Raw genomic sequence first — 16,791 nt, forward strand, 5'->3', positions numbered from 1 at the left:
TGGTCACGATCGAGGGAAAGATGAACGGAGCAAAGTACAGAGAAATCCTTGATGAAAACCTTCTACAGAGCGCTCAGGTTCACTTTCCTACAGGACAACAACCCTACAGTAAGCACACAGCTAAGACAACGCAGGAGTGGCTTCGGGGCAAGTCTCTGAATTTTTCTGAATTTGAGTGCCCCAGCCAGTTTTAGAATAAGGCTGTAAGGTAACAAATGTGGAAAAAGTGAAGGGGTCTGAAAATTTCCAAATGCACTGTAGACATATGCATTTAGTCCTGTATGTTATATGAATTCCAAAACATACATTAATTTACTGATGCTGTGTTGAATATCAGTTGGAAAGACTTTCAAGCACTCTTGTCCTTGCCCTGATGGAGATGCCAAATACAGATTCTTAGCAGTTGACTGTTCGAGAAGCCAACTGCATCAAAGGACACAGTGTGAGCATTGATGGACTGGCATACCCTTTAACGACCTAGATTAACCTAAAGGTGATGCTGATGGCTGCACCTTTACACATTTAGATCAGCTCAAGGCCAGCCTTAACATGAGCCAAAATATGCATCAATTTAATCGCTTGGCCTGGCAAATAAAACATTTTTGTTGCAGTATCCTAGTAAAATCATGTTGCTACAGGTTTCTAACACTACAATTATGCAGAGCCTTGCAACGATTTTCTTAAACCCACGTTGGTCGCAGTTAATCCAAAGATATGCCTCTTTGATTAGGGTGTTGGACTGATTCATGGGTCATAGCCCATCTCTACAAATTGTAATTTACGAGAAAATGCAAATTATTGTTAATTGACCTTATTAGAAGTCCTGTCTTAGGGCCTCCTGAGTGATGCAGCGGTCTAAGGCACTGCATCGCAGTGCTTGAGGCGTCACTACAGTCCCGGGTTCGATCCCAGGCTGTGTCACAGCCAGCCATGACCGGAAGACCCATGAGGCGGCGTACAATTGGCCCAGCCAGGATTTCCTTGTCCCATCGTGCTCTAGCGACTCCTTGTGGCAGTCCGGGCGCCTGCAAGCTGACTTCAGTCGCCAGCTGGACGATGTTTCCTCTGACACATTGGTGCGGCTGGCTTCCAGGTTAAACAAGTAGTGTGTCAAGAAGCAGTGCGGCTTGGCAGGGTCGTGTTTCGGAGGACGCATGGCTCTCGTCCTTCGCCTCTCCCGAGGCCATAGGGGAGTTGCAGCGATGAGACAAGACTGTAACTATCAATTTGATATCACGGGGTAAAAAGTTTTTAAAAAATTATACTGTGTCCTAATAGCCTGGTTAATATTCATTACATTTAACAGGTAAATAAATTTGATTTTCATTTTGATAAAAAAAAACATTTAGCTTTGTGATTATTTTGTTGTTGTTGAGTGGGTATTGATTTCAGGACCATGGATAGTACCAGGTCATTTACAGCTGTGTTGTTGGATATGTACGACACGGTCCCCATCCAAAACTAACCATATTTGGTTAGTAAAGACCCTACGGAGTATTTTCAACTCCACTTTAGCTGAGACAGGTAGAATAGATATTGATAAAAGTCACTTTGTCCGAGAGAAATTTCCGTGAATCTACAGCCCTTATTTGATGTGTTTCTAAAATCCCCTATGGGAAAAATGAATGGTGGAAAAAATGATTGGAACCATTTCCCTGTTTGACTGCTAGGCTTCATGGGTATTATGACACCTCCACTGTGTGGCTCTATTCCAGTGGGGGCAATAGAGGGGACAGAGCAAATAGCCAGCAGCAGGCTGTGTGACACAGTCCCCCTCAAAAACGAACCATATTTGGTTAGTGGAGATCTGACTGAGTGTTTCACACACCAGTTTAAATGAAACAGGTTGTACATGTATTTCACTTCAACCCAATAAATATCCCATCTACCCCTCAAACTCAGCTCTGGACCTTGAAGCCAGCTTTGTTAAATTGTTCTCCAATAATCAGGGACTGATTTAGACCGGTGCGCAATTATTTATCAGGTAGCACAGAAAACCAGCAGACTCCGGACCTCATAGGGTAGGAGTTGAATACTCCTGCCGTGTATAGTGTATTGTATTGCAGTGAATGGAGTGGGTGGAGTAAGGAGTCGCCAGCATTCTGTTTTGGAGACTCTATTGAGTAATTCAATAGAGTCATTTCTTTCATCACATTCCCAGTGGGTCAGAAGTTTACATACACTCAATTAGTATTTGGTCAAACGTTTCAGGGAGCCTTCCACAAGCTTCCCACAATAAATTGGGGGAATTTTGTCCCATTCCTCCCGACAGCTGGTCAGGTTTGTAGGCCTCCTTGCTTGCACACACTTTTTCAGTTCTGCCCACAAATTTTCCATAGGATTGAGGTCAGGGATTTGAAGCCATTTTGCAACAACTTTGGAAGTATGATTGGGGTCATTGTCCATTTGGAAGATGCATTTGCGACCAGGCTTCAACTTCCTGACTGATGTCTTGAGATGTGGCTTCAATATATCCACATAATTTTACTCCCTCATGATGCAATCTATTTTGTGAAGTGCACCAGTCCCTCTTGCAGCAAAGCACCTCCACAACATGATGCTGCCTCCTCCGTGCTTCACGGTTGGGATGCTTTTCTTCAGCTTGTAGGCCTCCCCCTTTTTCCTCCAAACATAACGATGGTCATTATGGCCAAACAGTTCTATTTTTGTTTCATCAGACCAGAGGACAAGATCTGTGTCCCCATGTGCAGTTGCAAACCGTAGTCTGGCTTTTTTTATGGTGGTGGGATGGTTGCGGGGTCCCATGGTGTTTATATTTGCGTACTATTGTTTCTACAGATGAACGTGGTACCTTCAGGCATTTGGAAATTGAATAATTTTCTGAAGTCTTGGCTGATTTCTTTTGATTTTCCCATGATGTCAAGCAAAGAGGCACTGAGTTTGAAGATAGGCCTTGAAATACATCCACAGCTACACCTCCAATTGACTCAAATGATGTCAATTAGCCTATCAGAAGCTTCTAAAGCCATGACATCTTTTTCTGGAATTTTCCAAACTGTTTAAAGGCACAGTCAACTTAGTGTATATAAACTTCTGACCCACTGGAATTGAGATACAGTGAATTATTAGTGAAATAATCTGTCTATAAACAGTTGGAAAAATTACTTGTGTCATGCACAAAGTAGATGTCCTAATCGACTTGCCAAAACTATAGTTTGTTAACAAGAAATTTGTGGAGTGGTTGAAAAATGTGTTTTAATGACTCCAACCTAAGTGTATGTAAACTTCAGACTTCAACTGTATGTTACGAATTACAATTCACATGATATGTTCTGAATTATGATTCATACAATATGTTCCATATTTGCCATACGTATGATATGCTACAAATTCCAATTTGTTGTTGTTAATGCTAGCTAGGTGGCTAGGTGCCTAACACTAACGTTAACTAAGTAGGCTAGGCTAGGGGTTAGGGTTAGAGGTTAGGTTTAGGTTTAGGTTTAGGTTAGGGTTAGGGTTAGGGTTAGGGTTAGGGGTTAAGGTTAAGGTTAGGGCTGAGGTTAGAGTTAATGTTAAGGTTAGGAGTTAGGTTAACTAGATACAGCCGCTGGCTGACTTTTTCTTGAGCGGATGGTCAGGGGGCCGGACCACTATTACAAATAATAAATAAACTGCAAATTGACTGCAATGAGCCCAAACAGACATAATATTAGACTAAAACATAATCATTTCCATTCTTGCTTACATTTGTATACAATCACATACAGAACAAGTCAAAAGTTTGGACACCGACTCATTCAATGGTTTTTCTCTATTTTTACTATTTTCTACATCGTAGAATAATAGTGAAGACATCACAAATTTCAAATGACACATATGGAATCATGTAGTAACCAAAAATGGTTAAACAAATCAAAATACATTTTATATTTGAGATTCTACCACCCTTTGCCTTGATGACAGCTTTGCACACTCTTGGCATTCTCTCAACCAGCTTCATGAGGTAATCACCTGGAATGCATTTCAATTAATAGGTGGGCCTTGTTAATAAACGTTAATTTGTGGAATTTCTTTCCTTCTTAATGCGTTTAAGCCAATCAGTTGTGCTGTGACAAGGTAGGGGTGGTATACAGAATATAGCCCTGTTAGGTAAAAGACCAAGTCCATATTATTTCAAGAATAGCTCAAATAAGTAAAGAGAAACGACAGTCCTTCATTACTTTAAGACATGAAGGTCATTCAATCATGAAAGTTTCTTCAAGTGCAGTCACAAAAACCATCAAGCACTATGATGAAACTGGCTCTCATATGAGATCCGCTACAGGAAAGGAAGAGCCAGAGTTACCTCTGCTGCAGAGGATAAGTTCATTAGAGTTACCACCCTCAGAAATTGCAGCCCAAATAAATGCTTCACAGACAAGTAACAGACACATCTCAACATCAACTGTTCAGAGGATATTGTGTGAATCAGGCATTCATGGTCAAATTGCTGCAAAGAAACCACTACTAAAGGACACCAACAATAAGAAGAGGCTTGCTTGGGCCAAGAAACACGAGCAATGGACATTAGACCAGTGGAAATTTGTCCTTTGGTCGGATGAGTCCAAATTTGAGATTTTTGGTTCCAACCGCCGTGTCTTTGTGAGACGCTGAGCCGGTGAATGGATTATCTCTGTGTGTGGAGTTCCCACCGTGATGCATGGAGGAGGAGGTGTGATGGTGTGGGGGTGCTTTGCTGGTGACACTGTGATTTATTTCGAATTCAAGGCCCACTTAACCAGCATGGCTACCACAGCATTCTTCAGTAATACGCCATAACATTTGGTTTGCGCTTAGTGGGACAGTAATTTGTTTTTCAACAGGACAATGACCCTCATGGCTGTGTAAGGGCTATTTGACTAAGAAGGAGAGTGATGGAGTGCTGCATCAGATTACCTGGCCTCCACAATCAACCAACCTCAACCCAACTGAGATGATTTTCAATGAGTTGGACCGCAGAGTGAAGGAAAAGCAGCCAACAAGTGCTCAGCATATGCAGGAACTCCTTCAAGACTGTTGGAAAAGCATTCCAGGTGAAGCTGGTTGAGAGAATTCCAAGAGTGTTCAAAGCTGTCATCAAGGCAAAGAGTGGCTACTTTGAAGAATATAAAATATAAATATATTTTGATTTGATTAACACATTTTTGGTTGATACGTGATTTCATATGTGTTACTTGATATTTTTGAGGTCTGCATTATTATTCTACAATGTAGAAAATAGTACAAATAAATAAAAACCATTTAATGAGTAGATGTGTCCAAACTTTTGATTGGTGCTGTATATTTCTCTATGCATGGGAATGCTTCCTAATTTGAAATCACTTGGAGCTGATTTGCTGGTGTTTTTAAGTCTTTGCTAGTGTTTTTACAGCCTTTGGCGGGCCACCAGTTGGGGAACTCTGGGTTAAAGGGATTTATGGTTAGGATTAGGGGGTTAGCTAAACTTGGCTTTAGGAGTTAAGGTTAAGGTTATGAGTTAGGTTAAAGGGTTAAGGTTAGGTTAGCTAACATGCTAATTATTTGCAAAGTAGCTAAAAAGTAGTAAGTAATTGCTGAAGTTGCTAATTGGCTGAAATGCTAAAGTTGTCCGTGATGAGAGTTGAACACGCAACCTTTGGGTTGCTTGACATTCGCGCTATTTGCCTTAAGTAACCATCTGTCTTATGTAACCATACCAAATGTAACATCTCATCGGCCCCTAGTAATTTGAGTGTCCCCGCTTTTCATTTAGTATGTTACGTTTTTTCTGTGAGACTCGGCTGCCTAATAACATCAGGAAGGGATTGAACTTTTGTCCCAATTGTGGCCTTCTGTGTAACCGTTATAAAAGTTGACTTTCACCTGGACTTGGACTGGAAATGTCAGAAACCTGCACTGCAATATAGGTCATTGTAGCAAGGGCCACATGTGCCATTGTAGCCTACTGCTATTCCCGATTTAGGCTAGCCTATTTGCTTTGACTTATTTTCAAATGGTTTCCGGAAGAACTACTGTATCTAGTATCCATAATTCATATTCTTTGCCTCTTAACACATTATTTTACAGGCATTAGTCTGTTAGAACCACGTTAGTCTGCTGAGGGGAGAAAAACCCATAATAATGTCTGGAGCGGAACACATGGAATGGCATCAAACACCTGGAAACACTGTTTGACGTATTTGATACCATTCCACTGATTCCACTCCAGCCATTACCATAAGCCTGTTCTCCCCAATTAAGGTACCACTAACCTCCTGTGGTTAGAACTATCCCAACTTTACCCAGTTAGGTCACTCCCATAGAATTCTATGGTCACTCCCACTAAGGCCAACTATGAATCGTTGACGTATGCGTTGTGCTAAATTTCCTGGGACCGAGGTTAGTGAATAAATGGTCTTGTGTCATCCCCCAGGGCCCCCCCCAAAAAGCAGGCATATTCTAGATATCAAGTGAAGGACTCAAACACTTTTGCTAGTCTGATTTTTAATTGAAACAAAGGAATAAACATTATATACAGAAATTGCAATCACAAAACCAGATACACAAAATAAAAATCACTCACTGTCTTGCGCCTTACAATAACAGATCAGTTGGCTATAACAGCTCTTTTTTAGAATCTAAAGGTCATGCAACCCATTACTATATTTAAAAGCATAATGTTCTATTCACACCGCACATCATACAGTTAGTTACTGTACGCCACACTGTTGTGAGCTCAAATGTGAGAAACATCTGAGCGATGGCCGAGACTTCAAACCCCATTGACCAGTGTGTGTGTGGTGTCTGTCTGTCTGTCTGTCTGTCTGTCTGTCTGTCTGTCTGTCTGTCTGTCTGTCTGTCTGTCTGTCTGTCTGTCTGTCTGTCTGTCTGTCTGTCTGTCTGTCTGTCTGTCTGTCTGTCTGTCTGTCTGTCTGTCTGTCTGTCTGTCTGTCTGTCTGTCTGTCTGTCTGTCTGTCTGTCTGTCTGTCTGTGTGTGTGTGTGTGTGTGTGTGTGTGAGAGAGAGATACGTCTGAGTGATGGCCGAGACGTCTAACCACATGTACGATGTTCACAGTAAACAAAAAACCATGGCGATTACCTGTGAGTTTAATTTTCACTACAAATTTCCCACTGGGGCAATAATTATTAATCGTATTAATTGACAGCTAACCTTAGGAGGTCAGGGTTATTCACCCAATGTCAACAGTGCATTATTCCTCCCAACACACACGTACACACGCACACACGCACAGTCCGCACACACACACAACAACACAACACACCTTCCCTTCATGAACCTCCTCGCTGAAGGGTTAGTCTCTGGTTTCTTCAATTTCCTCTTTCTCTGTTCCTATGTCTGATTCCAGTTCCTCCCTCTGTGCAGAAAGGGTTGATGGGAAGTTGGGTTCTAGTTCTAAATTACATTCTGGTTCTTGAACCTCCATCTGTGTTCCAGGTTCCAGGGCTAATGGATGGATAGGTTCAGGCTCAGTCTGTGGTTCCACGGTTCCTTCAAGGGTTGGTTGAGGCTCTTGTTCTTGTTCTAGATTAGGTTCTAGTTCTGGTTCTTCTGGTTCCTCTCTCTGTGACACCCGATGATCCCCCAGAAGAAAATAGACCTGATGACGATGATGACGTTATTAAATACTCTACAGTATGTGTGTGATTTCTGTGTTATTTGGCATGAGGCACAGGCTTCAACAAACATTACATAATATTTTTCAATTTCTTTGTTTTCAATTGACTGTTTTATAAGGCAATGTTTCCTTATGCATAGACATACTCATTTTAAAAAACTTTCGAAAGAAAGATATACCTTTTGTGGCCCTAGTTCTGTCCCTTGTTGTGGCCCTTGCTGGTGTGGACCCTGCTGTGTTGTGGGGCCCCAGGCCTTAGCTGTCCCCTGGTAGGCCTTCCACAGTCGTCCATACAGCAGGTCCTGCTTGATCTTAGTGTAGAGCTTAGAGGGGTCAAAACCCTGGAGCTGGAGGGGAGGGGGTGAGGGAAGGGGGGGTTGATGGGGTGGCTCCTCTGTGACCTCCTGGATGGTATAGAGAGAGGGGGGGTGGGGCAAGAGAGACTAGGTCATATACATGTTGTTTTGAAAATAATTGGTAAGTAATGTTTCAGTTGTCCTTTTATCCTATTCTATCATGTGTAAACACTATTCAAAATAATTGGTCCTGTTGTCCGGACCTCTGCCAGTCTCTTTGGGGGTGCCACAGGATTCAATTCTCGGGCCGACTCTTTTCTCTGTATACATCAATGATGTCGCTCTTGCGGCTGGTGATTCTCTGATCCACCTCTACGCAGACAACACCATTCTATATACCTCTGGCCCTTCATTGGACACTGTGCTAACTAACCTCCAGACGAGCTTCAATGCCATACAACACTCCTTCCGTGGCCTCCAACTGCTCTTAAATGCAAGTAAAACTAAATGCATGCTCTTCAACCGATCGCTGCCCGCACCTGCCCGCCCGTCCAGCATCACTACTCTGGACAGTTCTGACTTAGAATATGTGGACAACTACAAATACCTAGGTGTCTGGTTAGACTGTAAACTCTCCTTCCAGACTCACATTAAGCATCTCCAATCCAAAATTAAATCTAGAATTGGCTACCTATTTCGCAACAAAGCATCCTTCACTCATGCTGCCAAACATACCCTTGTAAAACTGACTATCCTACCGATCCTTGACTTCGGTGATGTCATTTACAAAATAGCCTCCAACACTCTACTCAACAAATTGGATGCAGTCTATCACAGTGCCATCCGTTTTGTCAACAAAGCCCCATATACTACCCACCACTGTGACCTGTATGCGCTCGTTGGCTGGCCCTCGCTTCATATTCGTCGCCAAACCCACTGGCTCCAGGTCATTTATAAGTCTTTGCTAGGTAAAGCCCCGCCTTTTCTCAGCTCACTGGTCACCATAGCAGCACCCACCCGTTAGCACGCACTCCAGCAGGTATATTTCACTAGTCACCCCCAAAGCCAATTCCTACTTTGGCTGAATTTCCTTCCAGTTCTCTGCTGCCAATGACTGGAACGAATTGCAAAAATCACTGAAGCTGGAGACTCATATCTCCCTCACTAACTTTAAGCATCAGCTATCAGAGCAGCTTACAGATCATTGCACCTGTACATAGCCCATCTGTAAATAGCCCATCTAACTACCTCATCCCCATATTGTTATTTATTTTATATATATATTTTTTTTTGTTTGTTGCTCCTTTGCACCCAAGTATCTCTACTTGCACTTTCATCTTCTGCACATCTATCACTCCAGTGTTTAATTGCTAAATTGTAATTATTTCGCCACTACGGCCTAATCTTACTTCATTTGCACACACTGTATATAGACTTTTCTATTGTGTTATTGACTGTAAGTTTGTTTATTTAAGTTGTAACTCTGTGTTGTTGTTTGTGTCGCACTGCTTTGCTTTATCTTAGCCAGGTTGCTGTTGTAAATGAGAACTTGTTCTCAACTGGCCTACCTGGTTAAATAAAGGTGAAATAAAAATAAAAATAAAAAGTGTGGGAAACATGAGCGATGGCCGAGACATCAAACCACATTTACCAGTGTGTATTTGTGTGTGTGTGTGTGAGAGAGAGAGAAACGGCAGAGCGATGACCGAGACGTCTAACCACATTTACCAGTGTGTATTTGTGTGTGTGTGTGTGTGTGTGTGTGTGTGTGTGTGTGTGTGTGTGTGTGTGAGAGAGAGAGAGAAACGGCAGAGCGATGACCGAAACGTCTAACCACATGTACGTCATTCACAGTGAACAACAGGAAACCATGGCGATAACCGTGGTGACGGTGCCCTGTGGGTTTTCATGGTAACGTAGGTTGCTATAGTTACAGGGGTCACTCTAGCCATAGATAGAGGACATGCTTTATCTCTATGACTCTAGAAAGGCTTGTGATTAGGGAGCCTACATTAGATGAAGTTAGGCCAATGTATTTTGGCAATGGTCCAAGGTAGCCTACTTTCAGTTACATCAATGGCGTTACAATTGCCTTGCGATACTTCATTTATTTTCCATTTTGTCAAAAAGGTATGTAGGGGATGTTGAGCTGGAAGAATAGCTGACAGAATAACTTTACCTCCGAGTCTGTGTGCTGGTCTGTCAGATAAGTCTCCACCTTGAACACTCTCCTCCTGGAAAAAAAAATATATATATAACAGCAGATATCTGAGGTCTGATGACTTTTGGTGTTATAGTCAGTGCTACTGGAAACTTTACTGAGAGAAAAGGCCCGTCTTTCCATGTGAGTGTGAGTGAAATAAAAGGGAAAAAGAAGACAGAGGGGAAGATAAAGCAAATGAGAGAGTGGAGATGGAGATTTTTTTTTAAAGGAAAAGAGAGAGATGGATTGCGAGAGAGTTATGATAAAGATACACAAAGAAGAGAGAGATACAGAGATGAATGATATTGATAGACATATATATATATATATATACTGTATATACAGTATATACACTGAGTGAACAAAACTAGTATTGAATTGCCGCCCCCTTTTGCCCTCAGAACAGCCCTGATTCGTTGAGGCATGGACTCTACAAGGTGTCGAAAGCGTTCCACAGGAATGCTGGCCCATGCTGACTCCAATGCTTCCCACAGTTGTGTCGAGTTGGCAGGATGTCTTTTGGGTGGTGGACCATTCTTGATACACACAGGAAACTGTTGAGTGTGAAAAACCTGCAGGGTTGCAGTTCTTGACGCACTCAAACCTGTGCGCCTGACACTTACTACCATTCCCTATTCAAAGGCACTTCAAGCAATAAGGGATCATAGCTTTCACCTGGATTCACCTGGTCACTCTGTGTCATGAAAATAGCATGTTTTTAACCTAATGTTTTGTACACTCCGTGTATATATTTATATACCAATCAAAAGTTTGGTCACACCTACTCATATAAGGGTTTTTCTTTATTTGTACTATTTGCTACATTGTGGAAAAATAATGAAGATATCAAAACGATGAAATAGCACATATGCAATCATAAAGTAACCAAAAAGTATTAAGTAAATCAAAATATATTTATATTTTATATTCTTAAAAGTAGCCACCTTTTGCCTTGATGACAGCTTTGCACTCTCTTGGCATTCTCTCAACCAGCTTCACCTGGAATTCTTTTCCAACAGCCTTGAAGGAGTTCCCACATCTGACGAGCACTTTTTGGCTGCTTTTCCTTCACTCTGCAGTCCAACTCATCCCAAACCCTCTCAATTGGGTGGAGGTCAGATGATTGTGGAGGCAGAGGAAACTCTGGGTCTTCATTTTCCTGTGGCGGTCCTCATGAGAGCCAGTTTCATCATAGCGCTTGATGGTTTTTGCAACTGCCCTTAAACTTTCAAAGTTCTTGAAATGTTCAGTATTGACTGACATTCATGTCTTAAAGTAATGATGGACTGTTGTTTCTCATTGCTTATTTGAGCTGTCCCTGCCATAATATGGACTTGGTCTTTTACCAAATAGGGCTATCTTCTGTATACCAACCCTACCTTGTCACAACACAAATGATAGACTCAAACGCATTAAGGAAAGAAATTCCACAAATTACCTTTTAAAAAGGCACACCTGGAATGAGTAGGTGTGTCCAAACTTTTGAGAGAGAGAGAGAGAGTGAGAGAGAGAGAGAGAGAGAGAGAGAGAGAGAGAGAGAGAGAGAGAGAGAGAGAGAGAGAGAGAGAGAGAGAGAGAGAGAGAGAGAGAAAGAATGGGTTTGGTTGACGAGTAGGTACCTGCGGCAGCAGTGTCTGCAGCAATACTTCAAGCAGTAGTAGAGAGAGATTGCGATACTGAGGAGACAGATGGTAGGTCCCATTACTAGCAGAGCCCACTGCTCCACTTGTCTCTCCTCTAGTAAACCCTGTGGGCCTTCTGACACCTGGGCCTCCTCTGTGAGTAGACCATAGATAGACACACATTTAAACATGCTCACATAAATTCACACAAAATTGTGCATACAAGCACTACCTAACCCAAGTGGGTTGTATTGGCAAGGTTGAACTTGTGTTTTGGTGAATGTTGTGAAATAACATAATTGTAATGTTTTTTTTAATGGATAGTTGTGATCAATAAAGAACAGGAACAGAAAATGAAAGAGGGGAAATACCAGGATGTGTGGGGATAGGAGAGAGAGAGAAACAGAGAGAGACAGACAAACAAGATAAAGGTACCTGTGCTTTCATTAATCCTGGTATTTGTACACTGCTCCAGCCCTCCAGAGGGAAAGGTCATGAATTTACAGCAGAACTGACTCTCCTTCAACACAGTGCTACCTCTCAGCCTGAGCGTGTAATGGCCGCTGGAGGCGTTACCCTGGATCTCCACAGTATCGTTGTACTCCGGGACCACGTAGGTACCTTAATGGCAAAATAGTACATATATTGACATATATTATATTATATATCTAAGTGTGTTATTCTTGTGGCATTTTGTGTTATGCAAATTCTGCCTTTCTTCAGTTTGTAAACTGGGACCAATAATCAATAGTCAAAGTAAAAGCGAGTAATATGTATTATTATGTATTACGTATTAATATGTATTCTTATATTAAGTACCAAACACGGGGTGGAAGATGCCCAGTTTCAATCTGGTGGTGGTATGGTTCGAACTGCTGGTCATCTCCCAGTTGATCTGAGAAACAGTGTCTTTGTCCCCCATGAGACGACAGGTGATAGATAGGTGATCTCCATGCCATTTGTGAGATACAGAAATCCCACTGTCTGTCATGCCTGTGGGAAGTAAGAAAGAAGACGTTGTTGCGGCAAGTTGTGTAGGTGCTAGTAAAAACTAGCAGTGAAACTTCCAGTGAAATAATGCTAAAACCATGTTTTTGTGGATCATACACTAAAGACACTAGAACACGTATTCAGACAGCGGTGTAAAGTACTTAGGTAAAAAAGTACTGCTTAAGTATTTTTTTTGAGGTATCTGTACTTTACTATTTATATTTTTGACATCTTTTACCTTTAATCCACTACTTTCCCAAAAATACACTTGAGTATACAAAACATTAAGAACACCTTCCTAATATTGAAAGCGTTCCACAGGGATGCTGGCCCATGTTGATTCCAATGCTTTCCATGGTTGTGTCAAGTTGGCTGGAGGTCCTTTGGGTGGTGGACCGTTCTTGATACACGCGGGAAACTGTTGAACTGCAGTGTTGCAGTTGTTGACACAAACCTGTGTGCCTGGCACCCACTACAATAGGCTGTTCAAAGGCACTTCAATCTTTAGTCTTGCCCATTCACCCTCTGAATGGCACACATACACAATCCATGTCTCAATTGTCTCACGGCTTAAAAATCCTTCTTTAACCTGTCTCTTCCCCTTCATCAACACTGATTGAAGTGGATTTAACAAGTGCCATAAATAAGGGATCATAGCTTTCACCTGGATTTGTCTGGCCAGTCTACAGTATGTCATGTAAAGAGTATGTATCCATAATGTTTTGTACACTCAGTGTATGTACTTTTTTACTCCCATACATTTTCCTTGGCACCCAAAAGTACTTGTTTACATTCCAAATGCTCAGGCAGGACCGCAATATGGCTCAATTCACGCATCTATCAGGTTAAAACGTTGTTATATTCATAACGCCTCTGATCTGGCGGACTCGATAAATACAAATGCTGCGTTTGTAAATGATGTCTGAGTGTTGGTGTGTGTGTAAATAAAATACAACATTTAAAGAAAAGTGTACCGTCTGGTTAGCGTAATATAAGGAATTTGATGTATAGCATTTACTTTTACTTTGTACTTTTACTCAATTATGACAATTGAGTACTTTCTCCACCTCTTTACTTAACTGCATTTAAAACTAGATACTTTTGGACTTTTACTCAAGTAGTATTTTATTGGGTGACTTTCATTTTTACTTGAGTCATTTTCTATTAAGGTGTCTTTACTTTTACTCAAGTATGACAATTGTGAGTACTTTTTCCACAACTGCATTCAGACATGCACGCACACACGCGCACAAACACAACGGTCAAAACCTGCAACGTACTTTTCTTTTTGTCGAAACCTTGCACTTTTTTAAATCAGCTGGATGTGTATTACCCTACATTCAACTGTTAAAATAGGTTTTAGTACTGCATAACCATAACAATGCAATGTAATGAAACCTTGGTTTTTGAAGACCACAACGGAAATATGTATATATATTTTTTTTACATGCTCAATTATTATGTTAATTCAGTTTTTGCTAAACTAAAACTTGAATCTTGTTCTCGACGAGTTAGTCTAACCAACCTGTCTGTATCAGCATGAGGACCAGAAGAGTGCCGGCACAGCGTTTTCTCATATCCGACTCTGTCATCTGTCGCAATGTTCAGCCTTCTCCTTTCCTCTTCACTTGTTGTCTTTTTGTTGTGTTTTCCAGTTCAGTTTCATCCGTTGTTTTTTATTTTTACCTCTGTCCTTTTTTCCACTCCACCATACTTACTCTAATTTGTTCATACCTTGTTTCTCTGAGTGTATCTCTGTCTTCACACCAATTTCTTGTCTCTGACTCACAACTCTCAACTTCCTCTTTCCGAACACTTCCGGCCTTAGCACCTTTCATATGATTTCGCTGTATTTCTGTATCTCCCTCGCTCTCTCTCTCTCTCACTCACTCACTCACTCACTCACTCACTCACTCACTCACTCACTCACTCACTCACTCACCACTCACCACTCACTCACTCACTCACCACCACCCACTCACCCACTCACTCACCACTCACTCACTCACCACCACTCACCACTCACCACTCACTCACCACCCACTCACTCACTCACTCACTCACTTCACTCACTCACTCACTCACTCACTCACTCACTCACTCACTCACTCACTCACTCACTCACTCGAAAGGAAGAGGAAGAGGAAGTGAACAGAGTCACGATACAGCTTCTGACATGTTCACGGGTTACTTCGGTTTTCCCATTCTGCTTTCATTTGAACTACACAGACACACACACACTGACTCAATGAAGCCTGAAACACAGACATTATAGAACCGTGAGGTTGGTGTGGCTGAATAGACAGTACCCTAAAGAAACCAGAAACCAATAACATATCCCATCACTAATATTAGGATGCAGCTTTGGATCTCTTGATGTGGTTTGGACAGCAGTCATAAGGCCTAATCTGTCAAAAAGCCTAATCTGTCATAAGGCCTAATCAGTCATAAGGCCTAATCTGGAATCTTTCCTGCTGTTCATGGTCATTTCAATTGTGACACATACAGGGCCAGTTCCAAGCATAAACAACATAATTTTTTTTGGGGGGGGGGACTCAGTCAGGGTCTCAACTTTCTATTGAGAGTAAGAACATTAGAATACACCAGGTACAATTTTTAAATTGGGTTGTGCATCAGCAGTTTTTCTCTTGTTATGTCAGTCACTGACAGTCACTCAATAAAACATGTCAGCTAATCATTTTTAGATTATGACCTCAAAGAAATAAGAGGACAAACCTCATTTGATCTTCTATTGCCCTTTCTACCGCGATATACGCTTGCTCTTATTCCAGAAAGCACACCAGATATACCCTGGCATTATGTGGCTCAGTGATGAGGAGAAGTTGAAATGTTTTTTTGGTCCATTGTGTATTTGTACGTTTGCAGAACTGTGAAGGGAGTAGTACAACTGGCTATAACCAGAATAGAAAGAGGAGTGGGAGGCCCCGGTGCACAACTGTGAAAGCGGACAAGTACATTAGAGTGTCTAGTTTGAGAAACAGATGCCTCACAAGTCCTCAACTGGTAGCTTCATTAAATAGTACCCGCAAAACACCAGTCTCAACGTCAACAGTGAAGAGGCGACTCCCAGATGCTGGCCTTCGAGGTAGAGTTGCAAAGAAAAAGCCATATCTCAGACTGGCCAATAAAAATCAAAAATTAAGATGGGCAAAAGAACACAGACACTGGACAGAGGAAGATAGGAAAAGGTGTTATGGACAGACAATCTAAGTTTGAGGTGTTCGGATCACAAAGAAGAACATTCGTGAGCCGCAGACAAAATGGAAACATGCTGGACGCCATCTGTCAAGCATGGTGGAGACAATGTGATGGTCTGGGGGTGCTTTGGTGGTGGTAAAGTGGGAGATTTGTACAAGGTGAAAGGGATCTTGAAGAAGGAAGGCTATCGCTCCATTTTGCAACGCCATGCCATACCCTGTGGGCGGCGCTTAATTGGAGACAATTTCCTCCTACAACAGGACGATGACCCAAAGAACAGCTCCAAACTATGCAATAACTATTTCGGGAAGAAACAGTCAGCTGGCGTTCTGTCTATAATGGAGTGGCCAGCACAGGGTTGAGCTGTGCTGCCACTCCATTATGGGAGAAGCTTGACTGTATGGTACGTAAGAAGTGCCCATCAAGCCAATCCAACTTGTGGGAGGTGCTTCAGGAAGCATGGGGTGAAATCTATTTATGTATTTAATTTCTTTCACTCTTTATGTGATGCGCAATGCAGAGAACGCCGGAATAATTATTATCATTTAATTACCGTAGTGAATTATTGCAATGTTTGTTAATGCGTCAATTAATCCCATAAGGGATAGGTTGCCAATTGTCAATTTGACACAAAAATAAAAGTTCATTAATTCTTTCAAATTTCATTTGGTAGCTAGTCTAGCCAGCTTTCTAAACTTTTAGTAATCACGGTTGAATACTGACCGGGGCACATGCCCAGGTGCCCTGACGTCCAGGGGGCCCCATTGACATTTTTGTGGCATAAGTCATTACAAATTTGCAGGAAATAAGTGGTGGAGATAGAAAATGTATCTCCACATCATAGCGAAATGGATAGAATTGCATG

General features: G+C 41.8%; 1 protein-coding gene across 1 annotated transcript; it reads right to left on the minus strand.

Moving 5' to 3' along the window:
* Positions 1-6,445: 6,445 nt before the first annotated feature.
* si:ch211-196f2.6 (immunoglobulin domain-containing protein) lies at positions 6,446-14,643 on the minus strand. Its single transcript, XM_035783916.2, has 7 exons — positions 14,233-14,643; positions 12,537-12,710; positions 12,153-12,338; positions 11,715-11,871; positions 10,072-10,126; positions 7,776-8,000; positions 6,446-7,578 (listed from the first exon to the last, which is right to left on the minus strand). Exons 1-7 carry the CDS (start codon positions 14,297-14,299, stop codon positions 7,273-7,275), a joined length of 1,170 nt encoding a protein of 389 aa, XP_035639809.1. The 5' UTR covers positions 14,300-14,643; the 3' UTR covers positions 6,446-7,272.
* Between the last annotated feature and the right edge of the window lie 2,148 nt (positions 14,644-16,791).

This window comes from Oncorhynchus keta, chromosome 13 (assembly GCF_023373465.1).
Source record: "Oncorhynchus keta strain PuntledgeMale-10-30-2019 chromosome 13, Oket_V2, whole genome shotgun sequence".
NCBI lineage: Eukaryota > Metazoa > Chordata > Actinopteri > Salmoniformes > Salmonidae > Oncorhynchus > Oncorhynchus keta.